This window comes from Arachis stenosperma, chromosome 9, assembly GCF_014773155.1.
Source record: "Arachis stenosperma cultivar V10309 chromosome 9, arast.V10309.gnm1.PFL2, whole genome shotgun sequence".
NCBI classification, from domain to species: domain Eukaryota; kingdom Viridiplantae; phylum Streptophyta; class Magnoliopsida; order Fabales; family Fabaceae; genus Arachis; species Arachis stenosperma.
In genome coordinates, this window is record NC_080385.1 from 105,779,669 (window position 1) to 105,803,965 (window position 24,297).

General features: G+C 36.3%; 1 protein-coding gene across 1 annotated transcript; it reads right to left on the reverse strand.

Annotated features, from left to right (window-relative positions):
- Nucleotides 1-651: 651 nt before the first annotated feature.
- On the reverse strand, nt 652-1,632 carry LOC130949793 (uncharacterized). The gene has a single exon (XM_057878423.1). It carries the CDS (start codon nt 1,630-1,632, stop codon nt 652-654), a length of 981 nt encoding a protein of 326 aa, XP_057734406.1.
- Between the last annotated feature and the right edge of the window lie 22,665 nt (nt 1,633-24,297).

Sequence of the window (24,297 nt, forward strand, 5' to 3'; positions counted from 1 at the left end):
TAAATGAAGTTTTCTCCTGGTCCTTTGGGTCTACAACTATTTGGTTGTAACCCGAATAACTGTCAAGAAAGCAGTAGTATTCATGTCCAGCCAGCCTCTCAAGCATTTGGTCCATGAATGATAGGGGAAAGTGGTCCTTCCTGGTGGCTTCATTGAGCTTCCTGTAGTCGATGCACATGCGCCAACCAGTCAATGTTCTTGTTGGTATCAGCTCATTCTTCTCATTTGGTACAACAGTGATTCTTCCTTTCTTTGGAACTACTTGTACCGGGCTCACCCAAGGGCTGTCTGAGATGGGGTAGATCACCCCAGCTTGCCACAACTTCAACACTTCCTTCTGGACTACCTTATTCATGGTTGGGTTCAACCTTCTTTGTTGTTGCCTTGAGGGCTTAGCACCCTCCTCAAGTAGGATCTTATGCATACACATTGAAGGGCTGATCCCTTTTAAGTCTGTGAGTGTCCAGCCTATAGCATCCTTGTGTTATTTCAGCACTTGGATGAGCTCCTCTTCTTGCTCCTTACTCAAACTTGAGTTGATGATCACTGGATAGGTGTTGTTGTCACCTAGATAGGCATATTTCAAGCTTGGAGGTAGGGTTTTTAGCTCTAGTTTTGGTGCCTCTTCTCCATTGTTGTCTTTGTGGTTTGTCATGATTGAACTTTCCATGGTTCCTTGTGGTGGTTCTTCACGTGGTGCTTGTTGCTCCAATCCATACTTCCTTCATATTGTTCTTCTTCCAAAACTCCTTGGACTATTTGTTCTATGGTGTCCACCATCATGCATTCTCCTATTGCTTCCTTGGGATAACTCATTGCCTTGAAGACATTGAAGACCATCTTTTCCTCATGTAATCTCAAGACTAGTTCTCCTTTTTGCACATCAATGATGGCTCCAGCAGTAGCTTGGAATGGCCTTCCTAGGATAATTGAAGTGTTTGCCTCTTCTTCCATATCCAGCACAACAAAGTCAGCTGAGAAGATGAATTTCCCCACCTTTACCAATAAATCTTCCACCACTCCATGTGGAAACTTGAATGTCCTGTCAACTAGTTGGAGTACCATTCTTGTTGGTTTGGCTTTCTCAATTCTCATCCTTCTCATCATGTTCAAGGACATGAGATTGATGCTAGCCCCCAAGTCACATAAAGCCTTTTCAATAGTGATATCCCCTATGATGCAGGGGATTTGGAAACTCCCTGGGTCCTTCATTTTCTGGGAGAGTTTCTTTTGTATGATGGCACTACATTCCTCAGTTAGGACTACAGTCTCCTTTTCTCCCCAGTTTCTTTTTCTTGTCATGAGCTCCTTTAGGAACTTTGCGTAGAGGGGCATTTGCTCCAGTGCTTCAGCAAATGGTATGTTGATTTGGAGCTTTTTAAAGATTTCCAAAAATCTGGAAAACTGGCTGTCCTTCCCATCATTCCTTAGCCTTTGTGGGTATGGTGCCTTTGGCACATAAGGCTTCAAGATTGGCTTTGGTGAAGATGGGCTAGGGACCTCTTCTTTCTTCCTATTTTCAGGCTTTTCTGCAGCTTCTTCTTCGCGGTTCTCCTGGTTTTGGGTGGCTTCTTCTATCACTTTTTCACTTCTAAGTGTGATGGCCTTGCACTCCCCTCTTGGGTTGGCCATGGTGTCATTTGAAAATGTGTGTGTAGGAATTAGGATTTGCTTGGATAAGAACCCCACTTGTGCTTCTAGCTTTGAGATTGCTGCACTTTGGTTCTTCAAATTCGACCTGTATTCTTCTTGGTTGGCATCTATATTCTTTTCAGCTTGTGCTTGCCTTTCCAAGAGGCTAGAAATGGCCCCTGTGAGCTGTGATGATAGCTGTGCTATTGTGGCCTCTACTCTCTCAAAGTTACCCTTGATTTCACACGGTTGTGAGGTTGGGGTTAGTGTGTCTTGATGGTGGTGTGTTTGCTGGTTGGAAGGATATGATGTGTGAGGTGGATTGTGGTAAGGTCTTTTATTATTTAACTGATGGTTGGAGTTGTGATTCTGGTATTGATTGGCTTGGTATGGTTTGTTGTGATCTTGGTTGTGATTTTGTTGGTTCCCCCACCCAAAATTTGGGTGGTTCTTCTATCCTAGGTTATATGTTTTGGAGTTAGGGTCATATGGTGGTCGAGAGGGGTTATGCACATAGTTTGCTTGCTCACATTCAACTTCTGATTCATTTTCTTCTTGGGGTGGTGCTTGAGCTTGGACAACTGCAACTTGATTATTTTCCATTTTCTTGGTTAAGGCTACCAATTGTGCTGCAATTGACTTGTTTTGTGCCAACAGGGCATCCATAGAATTGAGTTCCAGCACCCCCTTCTTTTGGCCTCTTTCTGAAGCATAGAAGTAGTCATTCTCAGCTACAGTTTCAATGACATCTATGACTTCCTCAATGGTCTTCTTCTTGTTGAATGAACCCCCTGAAGAGTGGTCCACAGCCTTCTTCGATTCATAGGTTAATCCTTCATAGAAAATGTGGAGCTGCACCCACTCATTAAACATATCTGGTGAGCATTTTCTTGTTAGATCTTTGAACCTCTCCCAGGCCTCATAGAGTGTTTCACCATCTAGCTGTTTGAAGGTTTGCACCTCAGCTCTTAGCCTGTTGATTCAATGTGGATGGTAAAATCTCGCTAGAAATTTGTTCATAACATCCTCCCATGTGGTTAGGCTCTCCTTGGGAATGATTTTAACCACTTTGTTGCCTTATCTCTGAGCGAGAAAGGGAACAGAAGTAGTTTGTAGGTGTCAGGGTGTACACCATTGGACTTTACAGTATTGCATATCCTCAAGAATGTGTTGAGATGTTGATTTGGATCTTCTTTAGCACCTCCTCCATATGAGCAGTTATTCTGGACTAGTGTGATGAGTTGAGGTTTCAACTCAAAGTTGTTGGCATGGATTGTTGGCTTGAGGATGCTGTTGCCATAGTTTCCTAGATTCGGGTTGATATAGGAGCCTAAGACTCTCCTCTCTTGCGCAGCTTGATTTCTAGCTCCTCCTCCAACTTCTTCGTGCACTTCGTCCTCCATGGTGGTTGTTAGATCTTCTTCTACTGGTTCTTCTCCAACTATACTCTTGCCTCTAGCCTCCCTCCTCAATCTAAGGAAGGTTCTCTTAGGTTCACTATCAAAAGAGGATGAAGTCTCTCCTCTTCTACCTATTATACAGTCAACACACAGCAAGAAAAGAGCAAGTGAAGGAATCTTCTTAGTTAAAATTAGTGATTAGCTTGAGTGATGCAATTAATCAAACAATTAGAAGAGTGAAAGTATAAACAATGAATAGCTAAAGAAATCTCAGAAAGACAAAAAGGAAAAAGAGATATTAGAAAGGAATTTAAAGGTTACACTAGGAAATGAATAAGAAAACAATTAAGGAGAAAAAATAAAAATAAAAAATGCTTAATCTAGCTCTCCAATCAGTTTAATCATTGTCAAATTCAAACCAATCCCCGGCAATGGCACCATAAAACTTGATGGACGGAATTCACTACCCTTTCCCAATAATATTGATGAATCCGCTCTTGGCAAGCGCACCAAAATTATCGTCAAGTATTAACCCACAGTGGAGTGGGATCGTATCCACATAGATTGGTAGATTTGAGCAATTTTAATTAATTGGTGAATTAGTCAAGCTCAACAGAATAAGTTGTAAGTGCAGAATTATAAATGGCAGAAACATAAATGGCAAAGGAATAAAAGAAAGCAATAAAATGCAGAAATGGAAATAACAGGAATGTAAAGGGGAATGGGATTTTGCAGAATGTAAGTAAAGCTATAAAAGAATGGGAGAGATAAGAATGGGGGAATTCATTGAGATTAGGAGATATTGTCTCTTTGGATTAAATTCAGCTCATATCCTCTTCAATCATGTAACTCATTGACCTCTTGGCAATCATGATTGAATGAGCCCCAATTGATGTGCGGAAAACGATCCGACACAAAACTCACCGGCAAGTGTATCGGGTCGCATCAAGTAATAATAACTCACATGAGTGAGGTCGATCCCACAGGGATTGAAGGATTGAGCAATTTTAGTTTAGTGGTTGATTTAGTCAAGCGAATCAAGTATTGGTTGAGTGTTTTGTATCCAACGGTAATTAAACAACAGGAAATGTAAAGGGAGAGGGATGAATTGCAGAAATTAAAGAAAACTGAAAGTAAAAGAGCTGAATCTTAAAGAACAAGAAATTAAATGACTGAAACTTAAAATGCAAGAAATGTAAATTGCAGTAACTTAAAGAGCAAGAAATATAAATTGCAATAATGAAAAGGGATTTGAGGATTGGGATTTCAGAATTTAAGCAGTGGAAATTAAATTGCAGCAAGTAATAAAGCAGAAGATGAATTGGAAATACTTAAAATTTAAACAGAGGATGGAATTGAATTGCAGCAGAGGTTCACAGAAGAACCAAAAGGAAAATGTGATCTCAGGACTCCAGAGACTAGATAGCAAAGTCTAGATCTCAATTGCCTTCCCAGATCCAAATTCTCAAAGCAATTAACAAGAAATTGAAGAAGAAACAGTAAAGGGAATGTAATTGAACTTAATTATGCAGAGAAGAAATTAAAGAGTTCTTGAGTGGAGATTGAGATAGAATTTCCTCAATTCTTAACACCCAAGACTCAAACAAGAAAAGTAAAAAAATGCTCAAGCAAGAACAAGGAAGAAGAGAGATCAATTCTCCTCCCCAATTCTCAGAAATCTCAGTGAAGTCCTAGCTCTCAATGAAGTCTCAAAATGTAAAAGTTCAAAAATCCAAAGAAGGTTCAAAAGTCAAAAGTGAAAAGAAAGGTCCTAATTACATCAAACTAACTCCTATTTATTCACTTTCTATTCTTGGATTTTGGAATTTGGATGGGCTTTTGATTTGGTGAAGAAATGAATTAAATTGGATTTTTAATCCAATTTTCAGCCCATGAAAAGTTGCTTCCAGGAGGCTGCCCTGCCCTTGCGGAGGGCAGGGCAGGAATTGATGCGTGCGGCCTTGGTGCGAGCGTGGTGTGCGAGTTGGTGCTGCAGGATGCTGCCCTGCCCTTGTGGAGGGCAGGGCAGAAATTTTTAGTACGCCAGATTTGTTGCCCGTGCGTGCGCTATGCTGCTGCCGAAGCTCCTTGGTGCGCCAGTCTTGTGCGCGTGTGTGCATCACCAAAATGCTGCCCTGCCCTTGTGGAGGGCAGGGCAATGTGCCAAGGTTGAAGCTCCGTGTTCGAGACTCGGGTGATGCGCACGCTACCTCTTTTCCTTGATTTTCTTGGCACCAAAGTAAGGCCTAGTTCCTTGCTTCCTCATGGTGCCGTGTTCGATCCTTGTGGCAAGCATTGGTAGGCTTTTTCCTTTGATTTATTTTCCATGAAGGCCCGATATTGCTCTTGAGGAGGGCAGGGCAGAATTTTTGCTCCCTTTGATCCATGGCACCAATTTGTGCTCCGCCCTTGAGGAGGGCAGGACAGTGTTCCCTCTCAAAGTTTGCTTCCTTATGTTGCCCTCCTTGAGAGCAGTGTGCCCTTGTGGAGGGCAATGCTTGCTTCCTCCCTTCCATGCGCCACACTTTTTCTCTCTTGGGCCACGCTTTCTTAAGCCACGCTTTCCTTTTTTCTTTCTTTCTTCACCTACAATAAACCAAAACAACCACTCCAAGTATCACTAAATTCACAAGGCTTATAAATCAATTAAAAATCAATTAAATTCAGTTTAAACCTCATGATTTAGCATTAATTTCATGGTGGTTGTTTGATTTAAAGAAGTTATGCATTTTCACTCCAAATCACTTACTTAGGATGCAAGAAAGTGCATAAAGACTAATAAAACAAGTGAAATTAGCTTGAAAAATGGGTATATGATGACCTGTCATCACAAATCCCTTGGTGACTCAATCTCTCAGATCTTGATCAATAGCCAAATCCTTGGTCTAATTGCTCATGAAGAAAGATATGCTTGGTCCCTGATTATACCACACATCATCATAGGTCCAGGTAGAGGGAGGATTGCATGTCACCATATCCAAACACCAAAACCCAGATTCTACTCAAGTGTGAGAAGGGATTTCTAGCATGGTTTCATGTTTCCTTTTCCAAGGTTCCCATGAAACCCATTTTGCATTCAATCTCTTTTCCAAGTTAATTGAACACTAAGCATTAAAAACGAAATTCCTTCTAGCAAATCAAAGAGAATATGAAGAGAAGAAGAAATTCACTATCATTAATCCATCAAGTACAATAGAGCTCCCTCTCTCAATGAGAGGGAATTTAGCTACTCATAGCTCATAGAGAAAGTACAAAAGATGGAAGAGATGAAGTGTGAAAACTAAAAAGTGAAATCCCAAAAAACTAAACTCTGTGACTTGCTAACCCCCTTTTCCAATACTTCCAAGGGTATTTATACTACTCCTAGATCTAGAAAATAAAATAAAATTACAAAAGTGAAAAGAAAATTACAATTTGGAGGGAAAAGAAACTCAACAAATGTGATCTTCCAGCTGCCGTGTGACTGGCGCTTCTCTGGCGTGTCACGCTCCTTCTGTTTCTGATTTGGCGTGCCACGCCTCTCCATTCAAGTGGCACGCCGTCCTCTTTTTAACTCCTGGCGTGCCACGCCTTCGAGCCTAAGTGGCACGCCCAAGGCATTTTAAATGGCCAAGTAACCTGGCGTGCCACGCCTTCGAGCCAAAGTGGCACGCCCAAGGTCATCTTCCTTATCTCTATGCTTCTGGAAATTTGTACCAGCGTGGCACGCCCAGGGTCTGGCGTGGCACGCCCTTCTTAAAGCTTCACCCCCTTGCTGGCGTGCCACGCCTCGTCATCCAAGTGGCATGCCTGAGTTCATTGGCTCCTCTTATTCCTCTCTGGAAAATACTACCAGCGTGCCACGCCATGAGACTGGTGTGTCACGCCCTTCATTTGCTTCATCTTCTTGCTGGCGTGCCACGCCTCATCTCCCAAGTGGCACGCCTGAGTTCACTGGCCCTTTAATTCCTCCTCTGAAAAATACTACCAGCGTGCCACGCCATGAGACTGGCGTGTCACGCCCTTCGTTTGCCATGGTCCCAGAGGTTGGTGTGCCACGCCTGGATGTTCAAGTGGCACACCAAAGTGAGATGATTGAGTTGGCGTGCCATGCCTTCGATACAAAATGGCACGCCCAGCTTTATTTGGCCTCCTTAGGTGCTGGCGTGCCACGCCTCATCACTTAAGTGGCACGCCTTAGTGGGACTTCTTGAGCTGGCATGCCACGCCTTCGATACCAAGTGGCACACCCAGCTTTTGCATTGTCTCCTTGTTCACTGGCGTGCCACGCCTTGTTACTCAAGTGGCACACCCATTCAATTGTGGATCTCATAAGCTTGGCGTGCCATGCCTTGGTCCTCAAGTGGCACTCCCAAGTGAACTCTGGGGCTGGCGTGCCACGCCTTTGACACAAAGTGGCACGCCATAGTGATGGTTCTTTTAGTCACAAATTTGCGTGCCACGCCTTGCTTCTGGCGTACCACGCCCCTTTGATGGTCTTCTTTTTTGCTCTTTGGAATGTTGTACCAATGTGCCACGCCCAGCTTCTGGCGTGCCACGCCAATACATTTTTATGAAGTTTGTTCCAAGTGGCACGCCTGCTTCACACGCCCCACTTGTTCCAAGTGATGGTTCTATTTTTGATGTCTTTTCCACCTGAAATCCAGCACAAACTCATTTCAAAGCAATGTACTATGATATTCATCAATTAAGGCATGAATTGCAATGATCAAATGAAATTATGCCTTTTTATGGTCCTTTTTATGCAAGAAAAAAGGTAGATGATGTAAGTCATCAGTCACCAAGCATCTTCCTTGCATCTCTAGCATTGTTGTTAGGTTCGGCTGCCATGTCTACTTCTTTTTTGAAATTCTCTGTAAGGTCCTCTCCCGAGTGTTGTGCTTTAGCTTCTCTTAGCTTTTTTTTCAGAGTCCTTTCAGGTTCAGGATTAGCTTCAACAAGAATATTTTTATCCCTGTTTCTGCTCATATGAAAAAGAAGAGAACAAAGGGAGTAGTGGAATCCTCTATGTCACAGTATAGAGATTCCTTGAGGTGTCAGAGGAAAAGGAGTAGAAGAATGAGAAGAGAGAGAAGGTGAGTTCGAAAATTTTTTTTAAATGAGTGGAGGAGGAATGTTAGCAATTAAATGGAATAAATAGAAAGAGAGGAGTGAGAGTTTTCGAAAATTTGAAAAAAGAATAAAATAAAATAAAATTAGAATTGAAAATAATTAGTTAATAAAAAAGATTTTTGAAAAAAAGTGGTTAGTAATTTTCGAAAATTGGAAGTGAAAAAGTTGTTAGGTAGTTTTGAAAAAGATTAGAAACAGTAATTAGTTGAAAAATATTTGAAAATAATTTTGAAAAGATAAGAAGTTAGAGAAAAGATTTTGAAATCAAAATTGAAAAAGATATGATTGAAAAAAATATTATTGAAAAGATATGATTGAAAATAAAATTAAAAAGGGAATTAAAAAGATTTGATTTTTAAAATTGATGACTTGACTAACAAGAAACTAAAAGATATGATTCTAGAATTCAAAGATTTAACCTTTCTTAACAAGAAAGTAACAAACTTGAAATTTTTGAATCAAAACATTAATTGTTAGCAAGGATTTTTGAAAATGTGGAAAGATAAGATTTTAAAATTATGAATTAAAACATGAAAATTTGAATTTGAAATGAAATTACCTCCCTTGTGTCATCCTGGCATTAAACGCCCAGGATGCTATGCATTATGGCATTTAACGCCCAAAATGCTACCTCTTTGGGCGTTTAATGCCCAGCCAGATACCCTGGCTGGCGTTTATCTGGCTGGGCTTTAAACGCCAGAAATCCTTCTTTACTGGGCGTTTTTCTAAACACCCAGAATGCTGCCCATTCTGGCATTTAACGCCCAGAATGATACCTTTACTGGCGTTAAACGCCCATAATGATAGCCATTCTAGCGTTTTAACGCCCAAAGTGCCTCTTTATTGGCGTTTTAACACCAGTGAGCTCTTTTTCTCTGTGATTCCTCTGCTTTATGTTCTGATCCTTCATTTCTCTATATTATTTACTGAAAAGATATATAAATATATATATTTTTTATTTTTTAATGAAGAGAGAGAAAAACAACAAAATGAGATAAAACATAAAAATGCAAGATCAAAACAAGTAATGCATGCAAGGACACTTTGAATGTCAAGATGAACACCAAGAACACTTTGAAGATCATGATGAACATCAAGGACATATTTTTGAAAATTTTTAAGAAAAGAAAGACATGCAAGACACCAGACTTAGAAATTTTGAATGTTCAAATACTATGATTTTGAAAATGCATATGAAAAATAACATAAAATACAAAATAAGAAAATCATGAGATTGAACAAAGGAAATCATCAAGAACAACTTGAAAATCACAGAAGAACACAATGCATATTTTTTTTGAAAACTTGAGAAAATTTAAAAACATGCAATTGACACCAAACTTAGAATTTGACACTAGACTCAAACAAGAAACACAATTTTTTTACGGTTTTATTAATTTTTTTGTATTTTTTTTTTTGAAAATAAAAATAAAAGAAAGCTTAAACATAAAATAAAAGTACCTAATCTAAGCAACAGGATGAACCGTCAGTAGTCCAAACTCAAACAATCCCCGACAACGGCGCCAAAAACTTGGTGCACGAAGTTGTGATCACACTTTTCACAACTCCGCACAACTAAACAGCAAGTGCACTGGGTCGTCCAAGTAATACCTTATGTGAGTAAGGGTCGATCCCACGGAGATTGTCGGCTTGAAGCAAGCTATGGTCATCTTGTAAATCTCAGTCAGGCGGATTCAAATGGTTATGAGATTTTGATAATTAACAGATAAATAAGACATAAAATAAAATAGAGATACTTATGTAATTCATTGGCGGGAATTTCAGATAAGCGTTTGGACATGCTTTGTTGCTTCTAAACCTCACCTTCCCTATTGCTTCCATCCAATCATGCGCACTCCCTTCCATGGCAAGCTGTAAGTTGGTGGATCACCGTTGTCAATGGCTACCATCCGTCCTCTCAGTGAAAATGGTCCCGCTACGATTCTCACCGCAGGGCTAATCATCTGTCGATTTTCACTTGTGTTGGAATAAGATCCATTGATCCTTTTGCACACTGTCACTGCGCCCAACAGTCGCGAGTTTGAAGCTCATTACAGTCATCCCCTCCCAGATTCTACTCGAAATACCAAAGACAAGGTTTAGACTCTCTGGATCTCAGGAATGCTGGCAATTGTTTCTAGCCTATTGATGAGCGGATAATTTATACGCTTTTTGGCAATATTTTTAGTATATTTTTAGTATGTTTTAGTTAGTGTTTATTATGTTTTTATTAGTTTTTAATTAAAAATCACATATCTGGACTTTACTATGAGTTTGTGTATTTTTATGTGATTTCAGGTATTTTCTGGCTGAAATTGAGGGACCTGAGCAAAAATCTGATTCAGAGGCTGAAAAAGGACTGCAGATGCTATTGGATTCTGATCACCCTGCACTTGAAGTGGATTTTTTGGAGCTACAGAAGCCCAATTGGTGCGCTCTTAAATGCGTTGGAAAGTAGACATCCTGGGCTTTCCATCAATATATAATAGTCTATACTTTGCCAAAGAATTGATGGCCCAAACTGGCATTCCAAATCAGCTTCAGAATTCCCGGCGTTTAACGCCGGAACTGGCACAAAAGTTGGAGTTAAACGCCCAAACTGGCACAAAAGCTGGCGTTTAACTCCAGGAAAAGTCTCTACACATGAAAGCTTCAATGCTCGGCCCAAGCACACACCAAGTGGACCTCGGAAGTGGATTTTTACGTCATTTACTCATTCTTGTAAATCCTAGGTTACTAGTTCACTATAAATAGGATTTTTTGCTATTATATCTTCACCTCATGACACTTTACACGTTTCATATTGTACCTTCTACGGCATGAGTCTCTAAACCCCATGGTTGGGGGTGAGGAGCTCTGCTGTGTCTTGATGGATTAATGCAATTACTACTATTTTTCATTCAAACACGCTTGTTTCCATTCTAAGATATCACTTGCTCCTCAACTTGATGAATGTGATGATCCGTGACACTCATCATCATTCTCTCCTATCAACGTGTGCCTGACAACCACCTCCGTTCTACTTTAGATTGAGTGGATATCTCTTGGATTCTTTAGCCAGAATCTTCGTGGTATAAGCTAGAATATATTGGCGGCCATTCTTGAGAATCCGGAAGGTCTAAACCTTGTCTGTGGTATTCTGAGTAGGATTCAGGGATTGAATGACTGTGACAAGCTTCAAACTCGCGATTGTGGTGCGTTAGTGACAGACGCAAAAGAATCACTGGATTCTATTCCGACATGATCGAGAATCGACAGATGAATAGCCGTGCTGTGACAGAGCGCGTTGAACATTTTCACTGAGAGGATGGGAGGTAGCCATTGACAACGGTGAAACCCTACATACAGCTTGCCATGGAAGTAGCCTTGCGTGTATGAAGAAGAAGACAGTAGGAAAGCAGAGATTCAGAAGATAGAGCATCTCCAAAACCTCAACCTGTTCTCCATTACTACAAAACAAGTATTTATTTCATGTTCTTCTACTTTTCACAATTAAACCTGAGAATTATTGATATCCTGACTAAGAGTTACAAGATAACCATAGCTTGCTTCAAGCCGACAATCTCCGTGGGATCGACCCTTACTCACGTAAGGTATTACTTGGACGACCCAGTGCACTTGCTGGTTAGTTGTGCGGAATTGCAAAAGTGTGATTGCAATTTCGTGCACCACCTATACCACGAAGGTTCTAATCTCACTGATTTGAATGCTCTGTTGTCAGGGGATGCTAGTCAAACGCATGGATCAGAAACCCAAGAGAATATACTCCAGTTGGCGTCCAATGACTACGTTGAACATCATGTAGACCACTTGTGGTTGTCAGGCACGCGGATCTTGGCTAAGCGAGTACAGAAGATAGTGGGTGATTGTCACGGGTTACCCTTTTAGTCTGACTTAACTGAATTAAGTACAAGAGTATATCTTGGAGAAGAAGTAGCGGTGAATTGAAGGAAAAACACTGGTACTTGCATTAATTCACGAGGAACAGCAGAGCTCCTCACCTTAATCTATGAGGTGTAAAAACTCCACCGTTGAAAATACATAAGAACAAAAGGTCTAGGCATAGCCGAATGGCCAGCCTCCCAAATGGCATAAGAATTCAAAAATAGGGGAAGAAGACCCCAGTATAATAGTAAAAAGTGCTATTTATACTAAACTAGTTACTAGGGTTTACAGAAAATGAATAGAGAGTGCAAAAATCCACTTCCGGGGACCACTTGGTGTGTGTTTGGGCTGAGCTTTGAAGCTTTCACGTGCATAGACCATCCTTGGAGTTAAACGTCAGCTTGGGTGCCAGTTTGGGTGTTTAACTCCAGCTTTAGTGCCAGTTCTGGCGTTTTACACCAGAAAAGGGTCTCTGGTAGGCGTTTGGATGCCAGTTTGGGCCATCAAGTCTCGGGCAAAGTATGGACTATTCTACATTGATGGAAATCCCAAGATTTCTACTTTCAAATGCAATTGAGATCGCGCCAATTGGGCTTCTCTAGCTCCAGAAAATCCACTTCGAGTGCAGGGAGGTCAAAATCCAACAGCATCTGCAGTCCTTTCTCAGCCTCTAAATAAGATTTTTGCTCAGGTCCCTCAATTTCAACTAGAAAATACCTGAAATCGCAGAAAAACACACAAACTCATAGTTAAGTCCAGAAATTTGAATTTTGCATAAAAACTAACAAAAATATACTAAAAAGTAACTAAAACATACTAGAAACTACCTAAAAACAATGCCAAAAGGCGTATAAATTATCCGCTCATCACTCACCAAAAAGAATCTCAACTTCCAAGGCTCAAATCAATCATCCAATATCCACCAATGTGATCTCAACACATACAATTTAATCTAACATCACGCAATTTACCAAAATCAACCTAGGGATACCAAAATTCTATGATTCACAAAGGTCCAATAGTTCTTACCTTACCCACAGTTGAAATGGACGAGACCCAGTGATTAACCATTACTAGAGTTCATCTAAACTATCAAAATTATTTAATTCTTCAATACCAAAATCCCAAAATTTTCGAAACTGAAAAGGTAAAAACTAGGCATGAATTCTCAAATTTCTTACCAAATTGTTCAGTGGGTTTTGTAGAGAATTCCGAGATCAACGCGTGGCCACTAACGGCTCATCAATCGCAGCTCCGAATTGAAAGATACGTAGATTTGAAACTAGGCAAGGGTTTAGGTTTGCTTCCCCATATCTTCCATAAGTTCAGCGTGTTTCACGAGGAAGAAGGGAAAGTGGGCTGAGCTAAGTCCTTTATATGTTGGGCCTTGGGCCCGGTTTGGACCCAGTCCAACCGGTTTGGCCCAACGTTCCAATTTTGGGTCAAAATCTTTAAAATTAGAGTTAAAATTCGTATTTTAATTATTTTTACTTCTTTAAACCATAAAATTTAATTTCTTATTTTTTAAATGATAATTTAACTAATTATCTATAAATTTTCCAGGTTTACATATCCATCCCAGGAGCAATAACTTGGAACTAGACCTTCAAATTTTCCACAATATCCTCTAAACCTTTCATAGAAACATGCTCTAAGTCCTCATACTCTTATTCAAGCTTTTCATGCTTGGCTTTCAACTCAAGCTTCTCCCCATAAACTCAATATAACTCTCCTACGACTTCTTCCTCAAATTCCCCTCCTTATCTGCCTTCTAATCAGGTTGTTTCACCATATCGCGAAGATTGGTAGCGTCCAACTTCATGGCAGTCCTCTCGGCCTCCCATTTTGATTTATCTTTCTTAAGCTCGGCCACCTCCTTGCGAAGGTCCAACATCTCCTTTTATGTAGCATTAAGTGGAATTTGGCAAAGTTTCTTGACGAGAGCTGTGCAGACCCCGATAGTTTGGATACCCCCTCTGGCTAGCAACTTTATATTCTTCTCTATGGCAGCATCATCCATTCCAATAGAACTACCAGGCATAATATATTCTTCAGCAAATACAATAATGTCAAAATCCTGCTCGTAGACACTATCGTCTTTGTTAGAGGGAGTCTTGTGCTCTTGAGACTCCTTTAGACGCTCAGAAAAAGGAAGCACAAAGGGAACTACTAGGGTAGAAGAGATGCCTTATTTGAGAGGAGGATGATGTGCAGATTTACTTGACTGAGAAGAGGCCGGACCAGTTTTTGGAGAAAGGACGAGCTGCCACCTGACTTCTCAACCTTCCTTAACTTGGCTTATCGAGTAGTCTTGTTCTTCTTTACTTGTTTACGTTTATTATATGTAGCCGAGCCACTGGTCATTTTTTTATAATAAAAAAGAACAAAACTCAGCAAAATAAAAGAAAAGCATCTAGAAAGATATCTACAAAATAAAGGCTATCTACCTAACTCAATCCGTAAATAACTCAGTTTTCCTATCAAAAGTTTCTTTGTGTCAAGATGAGGAGATCGACCCCAACACTCCTGAAAGAATGTCACAACGTACTGCTCCACCTCATTGAGGTCCTCAAGATTGTATTTCAGAACTACAAACTCTTCCTTCAATTACAAACAATACAGATGCTCATCCTTCTCATTTTGATAAAAAGGTTGGACTCCCTCAACAGATCAGACTTTAAAATAGTAATCTTTGAAGTCATGGAAAGACTCTTCAAAAGTAGAAAAAAACTTTCCTACCTTGGATAGCACAAAAGGAAGCCCACTACTATTTTTTAGAGCTAAGAAACTTAGTCAGATAAAACAAATAAAAGAAAATCTTAAGGGATAAGGTTAGATCAAGTTTTCGACTGATCAGTTAATAAACCTTCATAAAATTCTATAATTTGGGATGAAGTTGAGTAGGAGCAACTTAGGAGTTCAGCAAAACATCTATTTCAAAGTCAGTAAAGGGGAGTCTCACACCTAACCTAACAAAAAAGCATTCGTACATAAAAAGAAAGTGGGTTCCGACCTATTATATTAAGCATAGCAGATCTTCTCCTCGGGATCGGGGGCTACTAGAATGTACTTCTCATCGTTTTATTTTTTATGGATAGGGTGTTTAAGTTGAAAATTCTTTAGAGTTTTCCTATCCATAACTGACATAATAGCTAAAATTGTGCTATCTACACAATTCAACTCATAAGGAATGTTAGATGGTATTATTTGTACTACTGAACGAGACATATAGAGTATACCTACAAAAAAGAAAACAACTAAATTACTACAAGTTAGATAAAATGCAAACAAGTCGGATCATCCTCAAACGCAAGCGCAACACAACATTTTGCCATTCCCAATAAAATAGAAGCCAAAGCAAGGCCTTACTACATAAAATTTCAAGTGGCACCATCAGCAGAAGTGATTATTATATCGCTAAGGGACAAGATAAAGCCCCTAAAATTGCAATGAAATTAAACAAAAAAAAAATCAAGTATGTTACTATAGGAAACAAGAACCAAAAAAGAATGCATCCCCAACAAGTTCAACAAAAAATGACATTTTTGTCGCTACAGACAAATACATCAAAGATTCAATAGAACTATTTTTTAAAGAATAAGAAAATATTTTTAACCCTTACAAAACGAAAAAATTTCCAAAACACACTTATGCAACGAAATAAATCTACAAATAACATGCAAAGATGACGAAACAATAAAGAAAAAGAAAAGAAAGCAATGCCAACCTTGATGATAGAAAAAGGAGAATTGCGTGCATGGAGAGAGATTGTCCTAGAAGGTGCAAAGAAGAACTCTAAGGAAAAGAAAGATCACCACGAACAAAAAAAAGTTGGAAAGAAAAATGGCATTGCAAGAATGTGAGAGAGAAAATGATTGTGCACAGTTATCAAGGTAACTGAAAAAGTTACGAAGGTAACTGAAAAGATGCACGAATGGTTACAAAATGTTTGAAACATCACATCAATCCAAAATCACATCGACCTAGCCGACCTCTTCAAATGAGGCTATGTCGAGAAGTCAACCTGACCAACTTGTGCAAATAACAATGGGAACTCAAGAAGCAACTTAGTTGAATGCTCGAGCCCAACTTGCAAGAACTCAGTCTCGAGCAGAGACACTATTCATGCTATGGCCCACAAATTAGTCAGACCAAAAAACAGATAAGGCCCAAGCTACAAAAAGTCTACCTACGTTTCGTTACCACGCTCGACCTCTATGGACCGACTTCCACTCGGAATAGCAACTACTCCTACAATGAAATTTTAATAATTCCTAGATAAGAGAGAGAATAATTACCCACCATGGTAGGAGGGAAAATTACAAGAGTAATGATTAAGCCCCATTTTTTCTATATAAGTACCCTCTCAAAAGTTAAGTATAGCTCAACCCATAACTCATAAACATATATTAAATCTTTGCTAATTTAAATATTAGAGTTTCTTGTAGGTACTACTACTAAAAGGAGTTTAGACTTTATATTCAGGTCTAAATCACTGATTTCAGATAACCTCTAAAATAGATATTATCTCTCTAAATTGAGATCAGTCTCATTTAATTTATTATTTTTAATATAAATTTTAATTTTAAAATAATTCACCTTACATAATAATTTATTTATATATCTCTATATAATTTCTACAATTTCTGAAGCATCGAGTTGGAGGGGGAATGTTGTCCACAAACTTCATAATAATACAAATGTGTCCCTGTATGAGTTCAAGTTCATTATTATAGTTGTAAAATCTAAACCACTTTATTCGACCGAAACGAAAAATCCATTAATTGATTATTAGGCTAGATGATTTTTTTTTTAAAAAAAAGGTGAAAAAACTGTCGACCTCAGTTTAAAAGGGTTGAGTGTTGACACCCAAAAAAAAAAAAGGTTGAGTGAAAACGAAAATATATTGTGTTCGATTAAGATATGGAATGACGTTGAATTATGAGAGGTAAAAATTCAACAATAATAGAAGGGAATGAATGATAACAGAAAATGATTGAAAAGAAATAAATGAATTTTTCATGTGGTTGTTTCGTGAAAAGAAGTAAAGGAATCTTAGTAAAAAAAACTATATTAGTATTCTTTTATATAGAAGGACAAAAAATATAATAATAAAGTTGTGAACAGTAAAAAAGAATTATAAATTCAATTTCTACTATTTTCATTTCATTCTTTGTTCTTAATACTTTTATCGAAAAGTTGTGATCTTCTCTATTATTATGAAAGGGATTGTACTTATTCTACTACTTGTTAAAAGAATTGCCTAATCTATAATAATAATAATAATAATAATAATAATAATAATAATAATAATAATAATAATAATAATAATAAAAAAGTATTATTTTAATTTTTAATATTTGAGTCAAATTCTAACTTAATATCTAACGTTTTAAATATTTTATTTTTGTCCCAAAATATTTTAAATGTGTTCAATATTATCCTACCGTTAAATTTGACACGAATAATTAATAGAGTAATAAACGTGAATGTTAACAATATTATTATTAAGTCATGTGTTAAAAAAATATAATAAAAATCTTCTTATAACACTTCTTCTTCTAGATCTTTTTAATTTCTTATTAAAAAATTTCAAAAGCCATCAATAATTAATACTCCAAAATTAAAAAAAAAAGACTTTTACATTAGTGATAGTTGGTGGGTTTATTTTTCTTATGCACTGAAATTAAACATTATTGGCTCTTCAATATGATAATTGTTCATGTCAAATTTAATGGTAGAACAATATTGAATTCATTTAAAATTTTTAGAGACCAAAATAGGATGTCTGAAACTTTCATTTTTAGAATTAAAATAAGATGTTTAAAACATTAGGGACTAAATTAAAATTTGACCTAAATATTTTGGACTAAAATAATGCTTTATAATAGTAACAACAACAACAATAACAATATTATTAGAGATATGTAGATTATTGACAGTCGTTCCAATGACTCTTGACGAGACGTAATTTACCTCAGACTTAACTATCAATGATAAAGGTAATCACCGCTAATAAAAGCACAACTTTTTTTCGTACACTTCATTTATCATTATTAATTTTATCAACGTTCACTATCATCCGTAAAAGTAACGTTTTAAAATTTTTAAAATAGCATGTTCATTAAATTTATCGACGACTTGACCGTCATAAAATATATTTAAATAAAATGTAGTATTTTGGGACGGCAATAATATAATTTAACAATAACTTAATCGTCAATAAAATTAATAGACATAAATAAAATGCCTCAACCTCCTTCCTCCCTTCATTCTGAAACCTCTCTCTCTCTCTCTCTCTTTCTTTCCCTCTCTCTCTGCACCTTCCAGGGCTGATTTCTCACTAGTGAAAACTCTATTTGCCATTCCAAGACCACTGTCGTATTTGTAGTGAGAAGGCCTTCAGTTTAATCAGTTTACCTTTTTATTTATCGCATTTTTTTATACATTTTTAATCTCCCTAGTTTTTGAATTTTTGCTTAATCTGGAATAATGCTAATCAAAATGTAAGTTCTTGTTGCTGCTATTATTAGAATTTGAAGGAGTCAGTAAGGTTTTATTACTTTTCGATATGTTATCAAAGTTTACTAATTTCATTGTTATGAAAATATAGTTAAAATTATATTTAATAAGTCTAATAATGATGTCGAAATTAAATAACAAAAATTTATTATTATTTTTTTTGCCAATTATGCATATTTAGGATAGAGACTTGAACCCTAAGATAGATTGTAGTATTGGAGAGGCGAAATGATTCTACGCAAGGCGTAGAGATCCTTCCGATTTGTTTTATGTGGAATTTGTTTGCATTTATTCCGTACTTATTTGTAGGGTATAAGGTGATTAGTATAATTAGGATTAACAAAGTAAATATTTTTTGTATGTTGATTGTTTATGTTGGGTTTTGCTTTGTTAAATTTATCAAATATACGACTGAAGTTGGTAATTGAAAATTTTAGTGTCTTAATAAAAAATATTCTGAAAAACTACTAAAAAGTCAAGAAGGTTGATTTGTAACTGAGATTAAATGCTATTAAGATAGATTGTTGTATTAACGCCTGCATGATATACTACAAAGAAAACGAAAGACTAACCGAGTGCAAATTATGTAATATGATTCTCCTATATTTGATCCAAAAAATGTGATAAGAAGATTCCATACAAGAGAATGCATTATTTATTCCTAATCCATAGATGCCAAAAGTTGTATGGGTCAATGAGTTATACTCCTCACGTGACTTGAAATTTCAACAATCGCCGAATAGACGATGTCATGACCTACCTTTACATGAGAAAGCTTGGTCTTTGTTATGATAGATTTTTTCCAAACATCCACTTTTGCATCTCTTATTCGTGTTGGCCTATCATTGTTACCTATTACACCATTAGAAATACGAGGGAGAGATAAGGAGCTTCCAGACAAGGTTGCGAGAACCAAATCAATCAATGAAATGGTGATGCGTGAGCATCTTTCCTATCTTTTCCTAGTGAATTTGCATTCAAATCGTTGAGTTTAATCAAGATTTAATTACCTTTAGCCACTATGAATGCTACTTTGAGTTGTTTGCAATTTCTGTTTATTTCAGGTAGCATTCGGATGGATTTGACGGAATTTTATTGCAGAAAAGGAAGAAAGCGAATGATGCTGTCAACCCTGACCTCCTTGCACTCAACAAAAATAACTTGAGATACAGAGGTCCAATTGACGTGATTCTAGCGGCATTGAAAAGCTAACTTCCAGAAATTTCCAACAATGTATAATAGTATACCCTTTTCTTCCATCTCGTACGGACCACTTCACGCCAAACTTGAGGAAGTTCAAGTTTGGCGCCAGCATCAAAGGCTCCAAGGGAAATCGTGCTGCCATCTCCATGCCGAACTTGAGTTTTCTCAAGTTCGGCGCCAGCATGAAACTCCAAAGAAGCACGCATTGTCTACTCCACGCCGAACTTGGATTATTCCTAATCCAAGTTCGGCGTGTACCTAAACCTTAAATCACTTAACAAACATATCAAGGCATCTAATGGAATCAAGGAGAATTAGATTTAGCTATTTTAAGTCCTAAAAAGCATGTTTTCACTCTTAAGCACAATTAAAGGAGAATATACAAAACCATGCTATTTCATTGAATAAATGTGGGTAAAAGGTGATAAAATCTCCTAAAATCAATACAAGATAAACCCTACAAATGGGGTTTGTCAGTACCCTGAGTACAAAACTGGTCCCCAATTCGTCTACACAAGGCTACGTGAATCAACTAATAAATTTTGATTAAACTTTATTTCTTTTATAATTAGGAAAAGATATTATTTAGTTTTTAGGAAATATATTTTACATTAATTAGGATTAGATATAAAAGAGAAAAGAATCAGCCCTTTGGGCTTATCTCTTCTCTTCGACCTCATTCCGCAATTGACTGTTTTTCAGAATCCTAGTTTTCTCTCTGAACTATGAGCAACTAAACCTCCACTGTTAAGGTTAGAGCTCTGTCTATTGTATGGATTGATACTATTATTTTTCTACTTTAATTCATGTACTAATTTATAATTCAAGAATTGTTTTCATTCTTTATTTTATGAATTTGGCTGGAACGGAAGTATGACCCTTGTTCTAATTGAGTTCTTATATAACTTGGAAAAGCTCTTTACTTGAACAACAGCTTGAAAACAATTTCTCCTAAACTTCTAATTATCTGGATTTAATGAGATACGTGACATATAATCCTCTTATATTTGGGTAATTAGGGTTTCTGTGGCATATAAACTAGAATTAAAATTCACCCTCTAATTGGAATTAAGTGACCAAGGAATTGGCGGTTAATGAATTTTAGAGGAGACTAAAAAGGTCTAAGGAATTAGGTTTAGTCACATATACTTTGCCATGAATTAAATATTGCATGACTAAAATAGTTAGTAAGAAAAGTCAATCCGGAAAATAGATAACTCTGAAGCCTTAACTGTTTCTCCACATATTATTCATAACTTATTTACTGCTTGCTTTCTGATATTTTGAATTTACTGTTAATGCTTTTGAACTCTCTAAACATCATTTTCTGTTTGCATGACTAAGTAAATCACTTAACCATTGTTGCTTAGTCCATCAATCCTCATGGGATTGACCCTCATTCACCTGATGTACTACTTGGTACGACCCGGTGCACTTGTCGGTTAGTTTGTGGTTATAAATTTCGCACCAAATGGCCAGGCGACGGGTTCATTAGTTCAATGGTCCAACCAAGGTTCAATCGAGATTCAACCGGTTTAATTAAATATTAAATAAAATTATTAAAAATTCAATATATATACTTTTAAATACTTAAATTCAATCATTTCTAACCTAATAAGATTCAAAATTTCAAATTTCACATAATACATTATTCATAATTTATTAATGAAAGTTCATAAACAACTTCAAATATCATAGTTTGTAACTAAAGTAGATGAAAACACACTTAAGTAACAAACATATAATGTTCTATCACAAAAACATCAACATTGACAAACAAGTTTTCAATTAAACAAAGATACTAATCACTAAAAACCGTAATCATCATTAAATGTTTCAAATTTTTCATCATAGATAGGATTTCCAAAGTCACTGTCATCACTGTAGTAACACAATTTTGCCAAAATTTACTATTCAAGACAATGGAACTAACATTCTTTCCATTAATACTTTTTGCTAATTTATGAGAAGTGAAAAAATTGTTTACTATCAATGTTTGCAAATTTTCTTTGTGAATGTATATACTTTTCAAAGTAATGAAAATAGTAACAAAACGTATGATTCTTGGTCGAACAATTTTTTTCCAATTTTTTTTTAAGTCAAGACAAGAAGATTATATGATTGTAAATAAACATAGTCATTATTAATGTATGAGAGGCAAAGTCAGCTATATAAAGAATATTTGTTATATCTTTTAAAATAAAATTGATGTAATAGGCAATACAAGAAGACCAAAATATGTTTAAATATTTTTCATGAATGAGTTTTCGAGTAAATATATAATTCATAGCATTATTAATAACTACATAGATAATGTTACTAGACCCAACCCAATTAATAACATTAGTAAATAAGATATTGACATTTTTTTTATCAAATCAGAAATATCAATAAATTTAACAAATGATATACTATTCAAATAATAAACTAGAAAGTTAACTAAAGTTTGTTATGTTTGATCAGTTTAACTATCTATCATCAGTGTACAATCGAATTAAAATTTGATTTAAATATTAAAAATTACAACAATACTTTATCCTAAAAATAAAGAATAGGAGGAAGAAGTTGTTATTTCTTCCCGTGTTATCACTAATCAGTCATCATCCTTGTAGCCGATTAGCCAAGTCTCCTACTTTTCTATTATTGTGTTATATAAAACAACGTTTAATTATTCTGTTAGTCTTTATAGTTTTGTAAACTTTTCAATTAGATTTTTATACTTTTTTTCTTTTTATTTGGGTTCTTGCACTAATTTTTTTTCTTAATTGGGTCCCTATATAATTAAACTAATTACTGTTAAAAAAGATCTAATTGAAAAAAAATTTGGTGCAGAGATCTAATTAAAAAATATATATAGAAACCTAATTAAAAATTTTGTAAAATTATAAAAATCAACAGAGTAATTAAACCATAAAACAATAATAAAATTGTTTTTCGGGTTTTATTCATGAATATTCTAAAATATATATATATATATATATATATTCTAGAAGTAAGCCAAAATAATAAATTAATACAAAACTTAAAAATGTTTATATGATTTTTTTAGTGAATTATATGTATCTTTATATACAAAAATGTTGCTTTTGGATGAGAGATTTTTTTTTCCTTTTTTCTTCTATTAAAATTACAATATCTTTTAAGGAGTCTTCCCTTGATTTGAAATCCTAATCTTGCAACAAAAGTTAGTAAAAAGTTGAAAATGGCTAAATTTTAAAATGATATATAATTTATACTATAAAAAACTTCTTAAAACTTGACTTTACGAATAAAACTAAAGAAATGTCACCTTTTCATGCAAAATATGAGATAATACTCAATTTAGTCCCTGAAATTTGAAGTCAGATTCAATTTGATTCTTAAAATTTTAATATACTTAAATTGGACCCTGTTTATAACCTGGGTCGAGCTGTCCGACCCGAGATGTTTTACTGATAAGTTGAACGACCTCTTCAGGTCAGAACAATTCGACCTCTTCTCAAAAAGCTCAATCAAATCACCAGGAAAGCCCAAAAAGGCCCAAATGGAGGACCGCGCCCCAAGACCTAAGGCAATCCAAGCCTACAGAGAGAAGGGTGGTTCCCTTGAAGATAAGATGACCTCACTCGAAAGATAAAGATAAGTTTATCTAAGAAGGTCGCTCTACACAATTATAAATACACTGGAGCACCCAGGTATAACTCATACTCTGATTCTACAAAAAATTTGCTTAATACCCTTGCTAACTTAAGCATCGGAGTCCCTTGCAGGTACCACCACCCTCCGGTGACGAAGGATCAGCACCACCACCAAGTCCAACAAGTCAGACGCGGCAGCTCTGACCATCATCATCAAATCGGACACAATAGTTCCGACCAGCACAGAAGATCTCGTTCGAGATCGACCTACAGTTTCAGGTAACCCTCGGAACAGACCCCAAAATTTATAATCATAACTCACATTAACCTTTGAGCTAGTCTTCGTTAATGACATGTTAATTTGGTACAGTAACCTGTTACAGTTTGAATTCCTTGCCTAACATCCATGTGATCAAGATTTATTAGAGCTCCAAAAGCTTAATTGTTGCTCCGGAAAAATTTTCAAATTGAACATATTATTGTTATCTCCGTAAGGATGTTGGAGAGCCAATCAAGCTTTTAAAAGGTCTAGTAAGTCTTAGTTATATAAAATCTAGGCAAGGGATCCAAATCTTGACAAGTTAACATGTAAAATCAACACGCCATTTATGAAAATCAGCTCAGGGGCTAACATGAGTTACTATTATAAATTTTGGGAGTCGAATTAAGTCAATTGTAATTTTAAGGATTAATCTTGAGTTTAATCTTAAATTTCAGGGGTCAAATTGAATATTTATTCTGCAAAATATAGTTAAATGACATTTTTTTAATTTATAAAATATATACTTTCTTTTGATGTAAGATTAAAATAACTTGTTTGTAGTCTATTTAACAAAAATATAATTTAATAATCACTATAATTATATATAAATTAGTGATAATTTTTTGGTGATTCATGTAGTAGTAATAGCAACATCAATAATATA

Coding starts and splice junctions, on each gene's coding strand:
- LOC130949793 (XM_057878423.1), bottom strand. CDS start 1,632: ATGGCCAACCCAAGAGGGGAGTGCAAGGCCATCACACTTAGAAGTGAA.